Source organism: Sabethes cyaneus, chromosome 2 (assembly GCF_943734655.1).
Source record: "Sabethes cyaneus chromosome 2, idSabCyanKW18_F2, whole genome shotgun sequence".
Classification (NCBI taxonomy): Eukaryota; Metazoa; Arthropoda; class Insecta; order Diptera; family Culicidae; genus Sabethes; species Sabethes cyaneus.
The window spans coordinates 230,640,197-230,655,983 of NC_071354.1; the positions used below are offsets into that span (position 1 = coordinate 230,640,197).

Below are 15,787 nucleotides of genomic sequence, written 5' to 3' on the forward strand. Positions count from 1 at the left end.
CAAAACTGGAACAAATTCGATAATACTGTTTTCATATAGAATTGCGCTGATAGTTTGTCAGTTTATGCTTTGGAATTTCCCAGCGCTGTGAAAAATTTTGCGAAAAACTTTTTGCAGATGGTGTTTTCCCTGGATTACTGAAAAAAATTGCATATATTTTTTGGCAAAGCTTTTGTTCTACGATGTTTGGCTCAATTAGATGTACATTTCCGATTTGCGAGAGGATATCAGAAATTCTCCTTTGAAATTTGATGGGAAAGGAAAAATTCCGAATTATTTAAACTATGCTCGCTGACCGCTGTGAAAATGTTTAAAATTTCTATAGAATTCTTCGGCTCAGGCCTGCACGATAATTTTGAGAAATGCCCATATCTGTTTTTGGTAAATATTTTTGTTGTATGATAGCTTATTAAACGAATGTTTTTTGAATATTAGCTGTTGAAAAGTCGAATAAAGTTTTAAAGTCTTAATATTTATTTTATTCAAATATTTATTCAAACTGTTTGCAAGTTGATCAGTGAAGCCCTTATGAAACGTCTTTCGTTCTGTCGTCAAATTTTATATGTCAAGTATTTACAAGCTTACCTGGTTTTCCCACAAGCTGGCAACGATTCTGTCGTCAAAAAAAAATGACAGCTGCAAAGGGAGAAAATTTTCATATCTTTTCTTTGCGACCGCAGTTGGTGGTGAGCGTGAGTGTGCAGCAGCTGTGAAAAGTTGGAAAAAAGCTTGTAAAATAGTTGAAAATTTGCGAGACAATTGTAAAAATCTATAAAACTGCTTCTTGCATATCGCCATTGGACAACGAATTGAAGATTAGTTTTAGTTTTGCTGTTTAGCCTGTATACGCGCAGATCTCCCGTCAATGAAACCCAGCAATCGTGAATAAGAAGCAGCAGAGTAGCTTTTAGAGGCTAAAGGACTTATTTTACCTCGCACCCGGATTTGTTGGAATTTAGCAAGAGCATTACCTATTAGCAAGGAACTTATTCCTTATAGCAAAATTTAACACAGTACCATGGATAAAAGGAAATTATCGTAAGTATCCGTGTCAAATTGTGCTGCTTTTACGGATCGTAATGTGCAAGAGAGTAGAGTGGGATCCATGTGAAAAAATCGATTTCCTTTAGCTCGTTGGCAGTGTAGTAAAGCCAAGACGAAAAATTGTGTCGAGTGATTCATTTACCGACTGACACGTTTGTTTTTTTCACAAGTCTGCGTCGGCAGAAAAGTTATTGTTTATACTTTTACAGGAAGGCAGAGTCTGTTAACTGGAATGCGAGCCCGGTTTTGTCAATATAAATATCAGTTTTGCAATTCGATAGTTGTCAACTGAAGAAGAAGATGATTCTGTTTGTCCCTTTGGGACAAACTGACTGATAAAGTAAATTTGCGAGAACACAAAATGGTGTGTTCTGTTTCCATTTCAAACAAAACGAAATGATTAGCTCATGGCGAAAATTGAACTACCAAGTTATTTTAAGGTTTGAAATTAATACGAAAGATACATATAAAATGGATTCGATCATAAAAATATTGTCACATTGGCCATCGCACGAATAATTTGTGAAGAGAACGAAACATATGTCATCCTTGTGCTCACTCTCTCGATACAGCCAAACTTACATGTTGTATCGGCTAAGAAAATGTTATTTTTTTTACTCATGTATAGATATAGCATCGCTTTTAGTTTAATAAATGTCGCATATGCACAGAACTTTCAATCTTTTGTGTCAACTATGCCAATTTACCTAGTTCAATGTTAGTAAAGTGTATGAAATTTAACCTTCAACTACTGATAAGGCAAACCAGTGATTTTTATTAGGTACTTTATTTCTTTCAACAAAAATCCCTGTCTCGAATATGTATGACTCATTGTTTATAAATAAAATATGTTACATTTTGATTTTGCCTATTCTGCAGCACATCTGGTGATACGCTCTATCAAACCCTTGGTTTACCAAAGACAGCTACAGCAGATGAAATCAAAAAAACATACCGGAAATTGGCATTGAAATATCACCCAGATAAGAATCCCAACAATCCAGATGCTTCGGAGAAGGTACCTAATTAATTCCTAAACAGCGTTCCACCGGACTCTCACTTATTGCATTATTTCAGTTCAAAGAGGTGAACCGAGCACATTCCATCCTCAGCGACCTGACCAAGAGGAACATCTACGACAACTACGGTTCACTGGGGCTGTACATCGCCGAACAGTTCGGCGAGGAGAATGTCAACGCGTACTTTATGGTCACGTCGCCTACGTGCAAGGTCGGTAGTTTTCTAAAATCTGTAGCAAAGACCATTACAACAGCATCTTCCCATTTTTTTAGGCTATTTTCCTGATTTGCGGCATCATAACTGGCTGCTATTGTTGCTGCTGCTGCTGCTGTTGCTGTAACTTCTGCTGTGGCAAGTACAAACCGCCGGCGAATGACAACACCAGCGATTACCATCATCTACACGTGAGTACCCAGTAGCGCTGTAATGCGAGCTAAGTTTTTTTTCCTCTTTTATCGGGAACTATTGAATGGATGAAGCGTGCCGATATCGATTTGAAGCTTGCGATAAGCTTCTTTCTCACAGCAGCCGACGCCATAGCGTTGCTTACTGAAGGGGGTTTTATTAGCGCTTTGGAACGCTTTCCACACAGACGGGTTTGCTTAGACCTTGTAGCAAAATGGCGCGGTTTTCCTTTAAATTTGGGTGTGAGTTTATCGTATGATTATTTTTCTCTCGGACAGAACGGGTAGGCTTATAGAGTTTTTCGTTTGTATTTGATTCCAAAATTTGCGCTCAGAATAGTGTACTGTAACTAGGATCGCGAAGCAGATGATGAGGTTTTTACAATAAGAATAATTATAACTTATTTTTAGGGCCTTATTGCACTTTGTTCACAGATTTCTTGCTTTGGTATTATAAATAGCACACTTCAAGAAATAGTCTATTATTGAAAGTGACATTCTTCACTGTGAAGAACAAGTACATCTTGCGGTAAATTATCAGTGATCCATACATTTTGTTTATTGTCAATAATTATGTACATATTTGTGAAGTTTGATATCTGTTTGCACCGATAAGTAAAATACAGTATCAATTCTGTGAATGTTATCAAAAATACCTTCTACTGTAGTAGTAGATTCCTGTAACAGGAATCCAGGAATAATTAATACAGAGTAGGGTAAATACTCGAAAATCTCCGCGATGCGTGCTGCTTTTAACCGAGCACCTACAAAATTGCAGGAGAATAATTTTCACTAGTCGCGCCTCTCACAATTTCCGTTGTTCAATTCTAAACGGGATGTTCGCTGTGCATAAACTTGACGCATATCTGACAACAACGTCATCCTGCTGATTCTTCTACTAATGAAGTAATAATTTTCATTTTTGATTTTCTCAAATGAGTGTTAGCGAAGCGCCGTACAACTGTAGCCGACACGCACGATGTCTTAATTTACACAGCTTCATCAAGCATAATAAAATTAGCATCGAGAATAAAATACTGCAATCATGCAGAACGCAATGTTCTGTTTGCTAGGGATCTTTTCGGCACGCAAGAAATAGAGAGTAGGAAGTTGAAATTAAGATTAAATTAAGATGAAATTAAGAAATAATTTTAAAGATAATTTTGCTGGCTAAATTGTGTATAAACGTTAGATATGGCCGGGAACGAGCCTTTCTTAATTGTGTGGGAAAGAGCGACATGTTTTTTTTTTGTATTTATGCCATTACGCGCATGCTGGCTGTTCCGTGTAAGGTTTTTGTCGCAAATTTCGCTAGTAGCGGATTAGAACAACTGTTTCTTTGATTCCGGAAGTCTTCGTATATAAGAAATTGAAACAATTTAATAGTTTTACAGCTTTTTTTGTCACCCAGAAGGGATACCAGTTCTCAGTAACCCGAATCTTACCCAAAATGGAAACATTCTCACATGGAATCGCGAAAACTCCATGTGCGTAGAATTTTACGCGAAGGAAGAAGGGGATCAGCTCAACTAGTCTGCAGCGTTGTTTACAGCTTATCAGTTGATCATTCTGGCTTAACAGTGGTATATGCACTTACAGGGAATCTCATGCCGAACTGCCAATATGTGCGTGATGACAGAAACAAAAATATTTCCAATTTTTTTTCTCACGTAAAATCCTGAACAATATCAGCAATGCCGTCATAGCAAATGCCCAATAACCACAAAACTATGAGAGGCGGAATTTTTGCTGTGATTCGATTCATCGATTTATCGCCAGTTACAGGCCTCTTTTATCGATTGGTAGCCCGTTGAGGAACAGTAAGATGACGGTCTACCTTCACTTATGCTCGTGGTTGATAAAACATCAGATCAGCACATCTGATAAGAACCTATCCGGGCGCTAACATTGATTCGGATCACTACCTAGTGATGGTAAGGATAGGTCAAAAACTATCTGTTGTGAACAACATACGATACCGGCGCCCGCCACGGTATAATCTAGCGCGACTGAAGCAACCGGATGTCGCCGGAATGTACGCTTTATCTCTCGAAACCGCACTGCCGGAAGAGGGTGAGCTGGATGAAGTCCCTCCTGAAGACTGTTGGAATGCCGTGAAAACAGCCACAAACAGCGTAGCGGAGAACGTCCTAGGCCGTGTGGCACCGAATCGACGTAACGAATAGTTTGACGAGGAATGCCAGCAAATAATGGCTGAGAAGAACGCAGCGCGGGTAGAGCTGCGTAGAGCCACTCGTCAGAATGTGGAGCGATACAAATAGAAGCGGAGACAGCAAAACCGACTCTTCCAGGTGAAGAAGCGCCACCAGGTGGAGAAAGAGTGTGAAGAACACGAGCAGCTGTCCCGCTTTCACGACACACGGAAGTTCTATCAGAGACGCAACGAATCTTGTAAAGGTTTTGTGCCGCCTGCCGAAATATGCAGAGATAAAGATGGAAGTATATTGACTGACGACCGTGCGGTGATCTAAAGGTGGAAGCAGCACTACGATGAACACCTGAATGACGTGCAGGCAGAAGACCATGATGGCGAAGGAAGTGACCACATTTGTGTAGCAGGCAACGAAGATGTGCCACCCCCATCGATAAGGGAAGTTAAAGAACCCATTCAGCGGCTGAAGAACAATAAAGCGAGAAAGGATGGCATTGGAGCGGAACTTATTAAAATGGGTCCGGACATGTAGGCCGGCTGTCTGCATGAACTGATCGTCAAGTTTTGAGAAACGGATCGACTTCCGGAGGAGTGGAAAGACGGGGTTATCTGCCCCATCTACAAGAAAGGCGATAAGCTGGATTGTGAGAACTACCGAATGATCACTATCCTGAATGTCGCCTACAAAGTGCTGTTCCAAGTCATCTTCCATCGACTATTGCCAATAGCCAATAGATTTGCGGGAAGTTACCAGGCCGACTTCATCGAAGGTCAGTCTACAACGAACCAAATCTTCAACCTACGGCAGATCCTTTAGAAGTCCGAAGTTTAGCGTATTCCGAGTCTCCACGCATCACCTGTTCATCGATTTCAAAGCCGCATATGATAGTGTAAACCGACAAGAGCTAGGGAAAATTTTAGACGAAAATGGCTTTCCGTGTAAGCTTTACTAGACTTATCTTAGCTACGATGGATCCAGTGCTGTGTGAGATTCTCGGGTGGATTGTCGAGCGCATTCTAATCTCGCAGGGGATTTCGACAAAGAGATGGTCTCTCCTGCCTGTTATTCAGCATTGCGCTTGAAGGTGTTACAAGACGAGCGGCAATCGAAATGCGGGGCACGATTTTCAAGAAATCCAGTCAATTTATCTGCTTTGCTGACGACGTAGATGCTTGGTGGATGTGGCAGAACATTTGAGGCGGTGGAAGATCAGTACAACACCAGACTAAAACGCGAAGCAGAGTAGATTGGATTAAAGATAAATACGTCCAAAACGCTGTATGCTAAACGTATTTGCTGATGCAACAAGGCCCGCTAGGGCAGTACTGGCGAGCACTGGGTGTCCGCGGAACTGAAGACCAGCTGCCATGGACCGAAATAGATGGAGAAATTATATTACGCAGGTCTTGTCGTAAGACGTTAGGCCAATTAAAGAAAGGCATACACGTCCGAACTCGTGTCTTGTGCAATAACCTCTTTCTGCACGTACCGCAGAAACGGACGACAAAGTTATTTAAGCAGCTTCATTCCAGTTTCGATTTTAACGTTAGTCAAGAAATGTTCAAAGATTGTGTTTTAGCCTAAGTACGTACTTTTTAAGCTAAGCCTATCATTTGAGACGTCATTGATCCTGTAAATTTCAATTTGTTTGAAGCAAAAGTTCTGTTCTTGAAAATATATGTTCTGTGTTCAGATTGGCAAGAAGTGTAGTGAATTCCAGTAAATACATTTCTAAAAGCAGCGCTCTTGTTTTGGGCCCAGAAACTGCTTCCGAAATTGGGCTTTCTGATGAACAGTTAATGTGATATCAAATCAACCTTTCTTGACAAGCAAAACCCGTTCACCTCACTGGTAGACGCTAGCTGGAAGGTCGAGGGCGTTTATAAAACCAACTACAGCGCGTCTCAGTACCACGTTTGTTGATAAAGCAGCTTGCCTGTAGCGTGAGGTAGACGGTGATCAGTCGGCAGGACCTCAAACAGTGTAGAGGCGATAGTGGATGAACTGTAAGCGCCGAAAACTGCGTCAGCCATGGCATTTAGAGAGTATTATTATACTTGCCAAAGATCGAGGTTTGGAAGCCCTGGTCCCCACATCCGCACGTAGGACCGGAGTGATTATTAAACGCTGGCGGGAATTGTTCAGCCACGGCTAGAGGGTTAATGGCTTTCATGACTAGTGAGTGGTAGTGAGTAGTCTTCGACGGTAGAAGTAAGCATCGACGGTTTTTCCTCCAGAGCTTTCATTGCTAACTCTGGAATTCCCCAAGGTAGCCATCTTAAACCTTTGGTCTTCCTCGTCTACTTGAACGATGTCAACTGCCTGCTTAAATGCCCGCGACACTCTTTTGTCGACGATCTGAAGTTGTATGGTAAAGTTGATAGTCCGTTCGATGCCGTGTTCCTACAAGAGCAGCTATCGATTTTTGCGAAATGGTGCACAGATAACCGCATGTTGCTAAACTTCGACAAATGTGAAATAATTACATTCTCCAGGATATTAAACCCACCGTCTTCGACTACATGCTATCAGGTATGCCTTTACGCCGCGAAAATTGCGTCAAGGACATGGGAATACTGCTTGCAAGCTTTACTTCAAATAGCACATAACATTTATTGTCGACAAGGCCTGCAAGAACCTGGGATTCATCATGCAGATCGCCAAGAACTTCTGCGACATCTACTGTTTCAACGCTCTCTACTCAGATCCTTGTCACGACAGCTGTCAGCTGAAGCCGCCTTCGATAGTGGTGGTGGTAATAGAGGTAGACAACAAATTTTGAGTCAAAATTTAAATGAGACAACGCATGTATTTAATGCTGCGCAGTATGACGATTGCAGCGTGTTGTTTCCCCTATTTTGTTTATCGTAAAAAATAAGACTATTGAAAGTCAGAATTTTTCCTACGTCGCCGATAACACAAAAAACGAACATCTTTCACTGTCTACATCATACATGCAACAAATTTTCTGAAGCATTAAACTGTATGATAGCGTAATTCTTACAGCTGTTTTCAAATTTGACGTAAAATCGAGCCAGCAAGCCTGGCTCAAACGGCTTCAAGAAAAATGTATGAGAATGACGTTCGTGCCAGGGATGTGTCTCTACTGCGCTCCAGTGTAGAGTCCTTATTACCAAAATGGAGTTGACCGAATCGAGTCAGTGCAGCGTAGATTCATATGATTCGCTCTTCGGAGATTGCCCTGGAACGACCCCTATGAACAACGCTGCAGACTGATCGATCTCGGTCTCGGTGATCGTTTTGAACACTCATCGCGATGTGATCAGAGCAATTGCTGTCGCCGATATGCTGACCTCGAGATTGGATTGTCCATGTCTACTCGCGAATGCCTGCCATGCTATTTCAATCGCTTTATACCTAGCTTCGACTTAAACGTAGGCCGCGAGGTACTGAAAACTCGATTCCTGGCACTAGTACGTAGATTCTAGGTTAAGTGTATCGGAATTTTCGGTAGAGCCAAAAGGCCTATTGATATTTTTATACCAATAAAAACAATTTACTAGAAGAAAAAAGGGGATCGGGGGTAGCTATACCATTCAGAGTGTCCTCGAGTTCCCTGAATGCCATCCCTTATGGACCAGAATCAGGGTTCATGGTCGCAGTTTTATGCTTCAAGAGAACATTAATCTTGAATGAAATAAAATTAATCGTGAGAGGGGTTTTTACCAGAAGGTCGACTCGTATAGTATTTCGAGTTGACAGAAGTAAGTAAGTAATGGCTCAGGAAGTTTCCCTTTGTGCTGTACTCTGTTTTACCGACGATGAAGTCTCTAGCCGGGGCAAGTTATAAGGCTTCGAGGTGTGTAATGAAGTCTTATCCAAAGACAAATTATAACTGGTCTTATAGCCCTTAAGCACGAATAATAAGCAGTTCCTTGACGCTCATTCTATAGCTTTATTTTAAAAAAACGAAGTGCGGAATACAGAAAATGAATATCCGACCGATATCTAGACCGATACACAATGGATGATGAATTTTCATTCAGAAAAAAATGTTCCAAAATAAAAACATCCAAAACTGGTCTGATTTTTTGATTAATTCATCATTTTGACGCTATTCAGTCTTGTTCCGCGCGAACGTATTCTGGCTAGATAGTCCTTTGGATACTTTTTAAGGCTAGATAGTCCTTTGGATACTCGGAAGAAATATTATAGGAACAATGTGTTTGTTCCGAACTACAAATGGGACAATCGGCTTCTTGGCCGCGTGCTAGAAAAACGAGAATCAAAAATCGTCTGTAAACTTCTTCCTCTTCTTCTACTTCTTTTATTAATTTTAAAATATTAATGTAGTTATGCTTGAGTGTAACTCCGAAACGCCTGAACCATCCGCCAATCTTGACATTCGAGTTTCTCAACCTAAGGGAATGATAGGAGTTTTTAAAAAAGGGGGAAGGACCAGATAAGGAAACAGACCATTGTTTCTCTCGCATTAGTAGAATTACTGGAATAAAAACGAACGGCTGGGTTTGCATTGCGGGAATGTGTTTGTTTGATTAAATTTGTTTGCTTGTTTGTTAAAAATGCATCTTACTTACAATCATAATGAATAAAGTAACCAGTAATCAGATCACCAGTTTTCAGAATGACAGTTTGAGAGAGAGAATGAGGGATTGAGAGAGAGAAAGAAAGAGAGAGAGAGAGAGAAAGAGAGAGAGGGAGGGAGGGAGGGGGGGCAGAGAAAGCAGTGAAAGACAGATTGCGAGAGAGAGATAGAGATAAATTAAAAAAAGGAGAGATTAGAGTGAGACAGAAAGTGAGATATTTCACTATCACTCCGGAACGCCTTTTCCGTTCTTCACCAAACTAGGAGAATGTTATATAATATTGAATATCCAGTAAATTCCGGCACTCAATTTGTTGTTTTATAAATGTATCTTTGCAATTACTGTTGGGAGGTAACAGCTAATTTTCACGTCATAAGCATTGTTCATTGTTGCATTTGTTCAAAATAAAAAAAAAACGACTTGCATCGTTCATCAATTTTTCGAGTTTTACAGACTTTAGATACAAGTAAAATACCTTAACAGCAAGATATAAGTTTAAATATTTTCGAAGACTTATAATACCAACGCAAGAAAACACAACGCTAAGTTCGCTAGCATCATCACGCATCGCATGTTTTATTTTCTCGCCAGGCATAATCAAATCGAGCTATCACCGTTATTAAAAAAAATTATAATTTACGTAACTCTTCTCTACTCCCTTCACGCGCTCGCTCGTTCGCTCGCTATTCCTTTGTACATTCAAACCAAACCAAAAAAAAAACCAAAACAACAAAACAACGAACATTCCCATTGCTCTGTTTCTATCACTTGTTTTTTTTCTGCATTTTTTTTTCTTACATATACTAATTTAGAGAGATGCTGCCAGTAGTAGCAACGCAGGTGAAGGAGCGACAGTTACAGATCAGCCGCAGCGAAGAGTATGTATTGGTTTTTTATTTCGACTTTTTTTCTTCTACGCCATAACGCGCAGCATAACTACTGTTTCAAAAATTATGATTTCTACACATGCTCTCAGCCGTCCCCGCAACCCAACATGTTTCCATCCTACGTTCCCATCATTTCCGTTCATCCCTAGTAAAAAGTAGGTTCATCTCCAAGCACGTTAGCAATCCGCATCACACCCATCGATCATCTCCTTTTAGTTTTATTAGTTGTCGGATGAACTCCGAAAGAGTAGTGAACTACTAATAGAATTGAGTTTGTAGTCGAACTCTTTCTTCGGCGGCTGCTTCGATAACTGCCAAAATTAAAGTGTGTGAGGTCAGTAGTTAGATGATCGAGTTAAATTGTTTAACAAAATAAACTGAACTGCACTTTACGATAACACATTTTAATTGGGACAAACCTAGTTCAAAAGATGATTGAAAGTCAAATCATTGGTTCGTAAAGGACGCTGGATGGCTCCCATATTTGCATCGTGGTGTTTATTTACTGTTCTATTAGCAAAACTCCACGAAGTTCCAATTCTTCCCTTTAGAAGAGTTGTGCAAATAATTTCTAAAAGTATTTCCCAATTTTTGTGATGACGCAATCATCACTTGCAACGGATCACCTCGGAATTTAGAGTTTAAAGTCAATGAAAGTTGAATTAGAAAAATTTAAGAATTAGTTCATTAAAAAATTATTCAGTTTTTCAAAAGTTGCTTGGTTTGTAACTAGTTAAGTTGGCTTACAATTCATCTTACTTCAATCTTATAGTTTGGTTCAGATTCATTTTTCATCTCTACTAGGTGCTTCGAACACAAAACGAAACTTTCCTTTCAAAGTTATTGAAGCAGTTTCCACATCTCGCCCATTTCTTCTTACCAGAAGCTTATCATCAGTCAGTGTCTAACTATCAGTTACTTTAATTTTTTTTATCAAAACTAGCTAACTCATGTAATTATTTTCTTTTTTATTTCTTTCCTTAGAACGAATCCGATCGATTCTAACCCAGTATTAGACGAAGACTAAAAGATTGTAGAAGCGACGATTTTTGTTTCTTATTTTTTGATCCATTACTATAATACATATTGAAGGAAGACTCGAAACATAAAACAAACAAGATTAAAACATAGCAATAAATGTATTGTAAACCAACCGATTTGTAGACATTAATTTTCGTTGTTAGTTGTTGAGTACGGGAACTATTGTAGGGTCTAATTTAAGGGTTCGATTATTACTTGTTAACTAGAAACTAATTTCGTAAAGCATGAACGCAAGTAGTTTTGTTTAGAATAATCCTAGTTATGGTTTTTCCTGTTAGTTATAGTCGCATCAAGCGATATTTGCTGTGAAAATCAGGAAATTGAAAGTAGCAAAGCCAAGTTGGATCCGGCTGGACGAGAGAGACCCCGTTGTTAATTCATTTACCTACGAATGATTTTTTTTGAGTAAAAGGTATTGAACTAATCTAGCTGTTCTCTTAAGCAACAAGAAAACATTTCAAGGTGGCTTAACTGTTGTGTACATGTGAGTTCCTGTTTGCAGAGTAGAAAGCTTGTCTATAACGAATATTTCTTTGGTGATGGGAGATTTTGCAGTGAAGCAAGAATGGGGAGTCAGCTTAACGATTACCATTGTTTGATATTTCCAACTGACAGTAATGAAATTCTTGCCTTTTTCAGGAGGACCTGGCTGATTTGGAGGATAATGGAGGTGGTCCGGTAACGTCTCAGCCAACGGCTGGCCAAGCGCAAGGAGCGGGAATGCCAGTGTACGCAATGCCAGCGCCATCGGCGAACCCGACCAATCCGTTCACTGGTGCAGCGGCAGCCACGGAAAGTACAGGGCTGAACACCGGCAGTCAGCCAGTGTACACGCCAGGTAAATAAACACTTTCCGAAGTGCGTTATCCCTTGCAAAAAGTGCGATCTCTTAAGATTGATTGAAGCATTGCCGGTGCATGAACGCATGAACGGTGAAAGCCTCAATCTTTCTCGTATTTGTGAATGTTAAAAATAAAGATGTTCCTCTATAAAACTACTCTATGTCAACCTCTCAAAACTGGACGCATTACGTACGAATAGGCCGCTAAATTCAACCCGGATTTTATCACCTTTAGATGAAAAAAAGAAACCATGGTAATTCGATCGCTTCTCCTGTTGTTTTCTTTTACTTAGTTGAGTTAAGTTGCGTTCAAAATAATAGCGCCCTTTTGCTTTAAAAAAATCCCGCTCTCTCAGTTTGTTATTTTTTAGAACCCCAAAACTGTATAATATTTGTTTGTGTCATTAATCGACTGAGTGTTTGCGCTTCATCAATCTTGTTGCAGGTATGAAATAAGTGTTGACGCCATTTATTGAAGTATATCTTTATCCTTCGAAATCTATCACAAAGTAAAAAACCCAACATCCAACCCCAATAAAAGTGTGTAATTGCATCAATCAACCAATACACAAAAGCACACGCGCGCTGCCCGACGATTGTGACGACACGTGCTGCTGCGTGCGTGGCACACATTGAGGCAAAAGAAAACTTTAACTACGTTTAAGCTTAGGAGTAACCTTGCAAGTCCGATTTGAGAAAAAGTTTAATAACAAGCAAAATTATATCTATAGAGATAAACCTAATCAACGAGAGATGCAGACAAAAATCTAATATTATCTTCAAACTAATCAAACGACGAATGATGCGGAGTGAGCCGGTATCATTAAACAAAAGAAAAAGAAGATACATACAAAGTCACAAAACAAAAACAAAAAAAAAAAGAAACAAACCAATTATAACAATTATTACAATAAAACTCTCACATTACTACCCATTAAGAAACGCACTTTGTCAACTTCAAAAAGGCGAGCGCGACTCAACGGGCAACAGCACAGTGATGCCGGAGAGAGTAAGTTTTGTCCTTCATTAAATCTACTACTTACGTGTTACGCACTATTTCGATTTGCAAAACATACAAGCAAAATGTTTAAATTTGTGAAAGAAAAAAAAAGCAAACGTAAATCTGTTATTTTTGTGTAGTTTTTTTCTTCCTCCTCGAAGTAAACAGAAGAAACAACCTCTATTTAGAGAGAGAGAGAGAGAGAGAGAGAGCAAGCAGAAGTTTTAGACAAAGTCAAAGGTTAGCTAATGCAGCGCAGCCCTAGTGAGAGCGGTTCTGCTGTGCACAGATATAACAATAATACAAAAAAAAACAAAACAGATAGACAAACACCCGGACAGACAAACCGCTCAACAAAGGCTCTCCATTATCTGTGTAGCTATAATCAAATCATAAAATCTATATATATTCGACAAAAGTGCATATGAAATTCCAACAGCGATGAGGATGAGAAAAGGAAATACCTACGATAATAAATTTTTCATTGCGCCAGTTATACTCAACCTGAAAGTTTCCTGAAAGTGGTACTTTGCTTTCCCGTGGACGCATATCCGAATCGTATCCTTATTTGCCGTGTTAGGACTTGGTTGATCTGCTGGATCTCAACCTGCAACTGCACTGGACATTGCATGCCAAGCGTTTTCAAGCCACAAGCTTTCAACTTGTGTAATGAAAAGATTTTTATTGCAAGCTTGTTTCGCCTCACCAATCAACAATCACTTCCAAGAGCTTTTGAAACCGAATGAACTACCAAATATCCACTACCAAGTTCAGGTCGTCAACAACCACCACCTTGCAGGCCGCTGTAAGCAGCGAAGCTAATATCGATTTAAAAATAGCACGAACAGAAGAGGCCCCATGCTGTTTCCTTGAGGAACGTCTGGCAGGCAGCAGTAACTGCAAAATACAAGCAACAGTTAATATGGTTTGCTTTCAGTATATTTCTTCGATGGGGAATATACAGATCGACGCACAATCCACAATCGAAAATATTTTCCATCTATTTGACGTTAAAATTTTATAGAACCTGTGTGTTCGATATTCCTTGATAGTAGAATCCTTTTAAGCTTTCCGATGCAACGAACCCCATAGTGGTCCTTAGCCTCTTATCCAGCAACTCCTATCCCTGTCTCCTCCAGCCAAAATACGAGCACCCTTAGGGGAGATGACAGGGTGCTGCTCGATCAGTTAGAACCCCGAAAGTTTGGCATAGTGGCACTACAGGAGATCTATCGCAAATGCGAGCAGATGTGGAGAATCCGTAGCGGTAAGGCCAAATATTACCCGGAGCGGTGGAGCATTGCCACAAGGGAGAATTTGGCCAGGTATCGACTTACCACGATCCTGAGGAGGAAAAAAACGCCAGAAGGAACACAGAGATCGTGAATAGTTAGAACAACTATTCCGGGCTAATGGTAGCGTGCAAGTTATATGAAAAGGTGAACCAATCTCGTAAAGGATACACAACGAGGATCTAGCGTACAGTTAGCCAGACTAGCACCCGCCAAGGGTTTTAGTTTTAGGGGCCTCCATAAACGGCCTGAGCCTTAGTAAGCCACTCTCAATTGTAGCGAAGTACTGAATATAGGGAGTTTTTTTGTTTATAGGAGACTAGACCACTGCGACCAGCATTTAGATCTATTGTGGTCTGGTAATATAGGCTATAGGGAGTTGCTCCCTATAGGGAGTTGGGAGATGAAAGTCCATATCTAGGTCCAAAATCTAGTTTATAATCTGGCCCAGTTTGAGAATCTGGTCCAAAAATCAGGTCCAGGCTCAAAATCTGGTCTTGGTCCAGTATGTGGTCCAAAATCTGGTCCCGCATCTGATCCAAAATCTGATCAAAAATGTAGTCCAAAATATTATCCAAAAAGCAAAACCTGGGTGCTAATTCCGTTATCGAAATTTGACCTTCTGTTTTTATACGACAGACTTCGCAACCAGCTGTTAGAATACAGGACAGTGCGGGGTCAGATGCAGGGACAGTGCAGACAGTGCGGGGGAAATATTATCCAAAACCTGGTCCAAATTTAATAAAAATGTTCCAGAATTTAAATGAGATTCAACATTTGGTTCAGGTCCACAATCGGGTCCGTAATATGGCCAAAATCTGGTCCAGAATTTAGTTCAAATCCGTTTGATACAAAATCTCTGATTAAAAATGTGGCCAAGATCTGGTTTATATTCTGGGCCAGTTATAAAATCTGGACCCAAATTTGACGCAAAATTTGATAAAAAGTGTGTTCCAAATATTATCCGAAATCTAGTCCAAATTTAATAAAAATGTGGTCCAAAATCTGATTTACCAAAATCTTTTTCAGGTCCAAAATATAATCCAAAATCTGATCAAAAATGTGATCCTAAATTTGGTCCAGAACCTGATGCCGATCCAGAATGTAGTCCAGTACTGGTCTACAATCTGGGATCAAAATCTTATCTAAAGTCGGATTCAAAACCAGGTTAAAAATCCAATAAAAAATGTGGTTCAAAATTTGATGAAGAATCTAGTGCAAATTGCAAATCTGAAACAAAAGTTGATAAAAAAAGTGTGGTTCGCCAAGTCTAAATACCAAAATATGGTCCAGGTACGGAATCTGGTTAAAAATCTGATCCAAAGTCTGCTTGGTGGTTTGAAAACTGATTAAAAAAACTGTGGTCCAAAACATGCTCCAGGTCGAGATGGGCCACATCTGATAAAATATGTGGTCCAAAATCTAGTCCAAATCTGTTTCAGAATTTGTTACAATGGGACAAAATCTGATAAAAAATATCTGGTTGGAGTTTTAAAATATCAAAAATAACAAACTT

General features: G+C 39.8%; 1 protein-coding gene across 2 annotated transcripts; it reads left to right on the plus strand.

The window, feature by feature from the left end:
- Positions 1-681: 681 nt before the first annotated feature.
- Positions 682-13,490, plus strand: LOC128733552 (dnaJ homolog subfamily C member 5 homolog). Of its 2 annotated transcripts, XM_053827206.1 has the most exons (7): positions 682-1,038; positions 1,924-2,062; positions 2,122-2,274; positions 2,337-2,468; positions 10,023-10,088; positions 11,778-11,976; positions 12,425-13,490. In XM_053827206.1, the coding sequence occupies exons 1-7, from the start codon at positions 1,019-1,021 to the stop codon at positions 12,433-12,435; spliced, it is 720 nt and encodes a 239-aa protein (XP_053683181.1). In that variant the 5' UTR covers positions 682-1,018; the 3' UTR covers positions 12,436-13,490. The 2 variants fall into 2 exon arrangements, with proteins under 2 accessions (XP_053683181.1, XP_053683182.1); XM_053827207.1 differs by lacking the exon at positions 10,023-10,088.
- Positions 13,491-15,787: the final 2,297 nt, after the last annotated feature.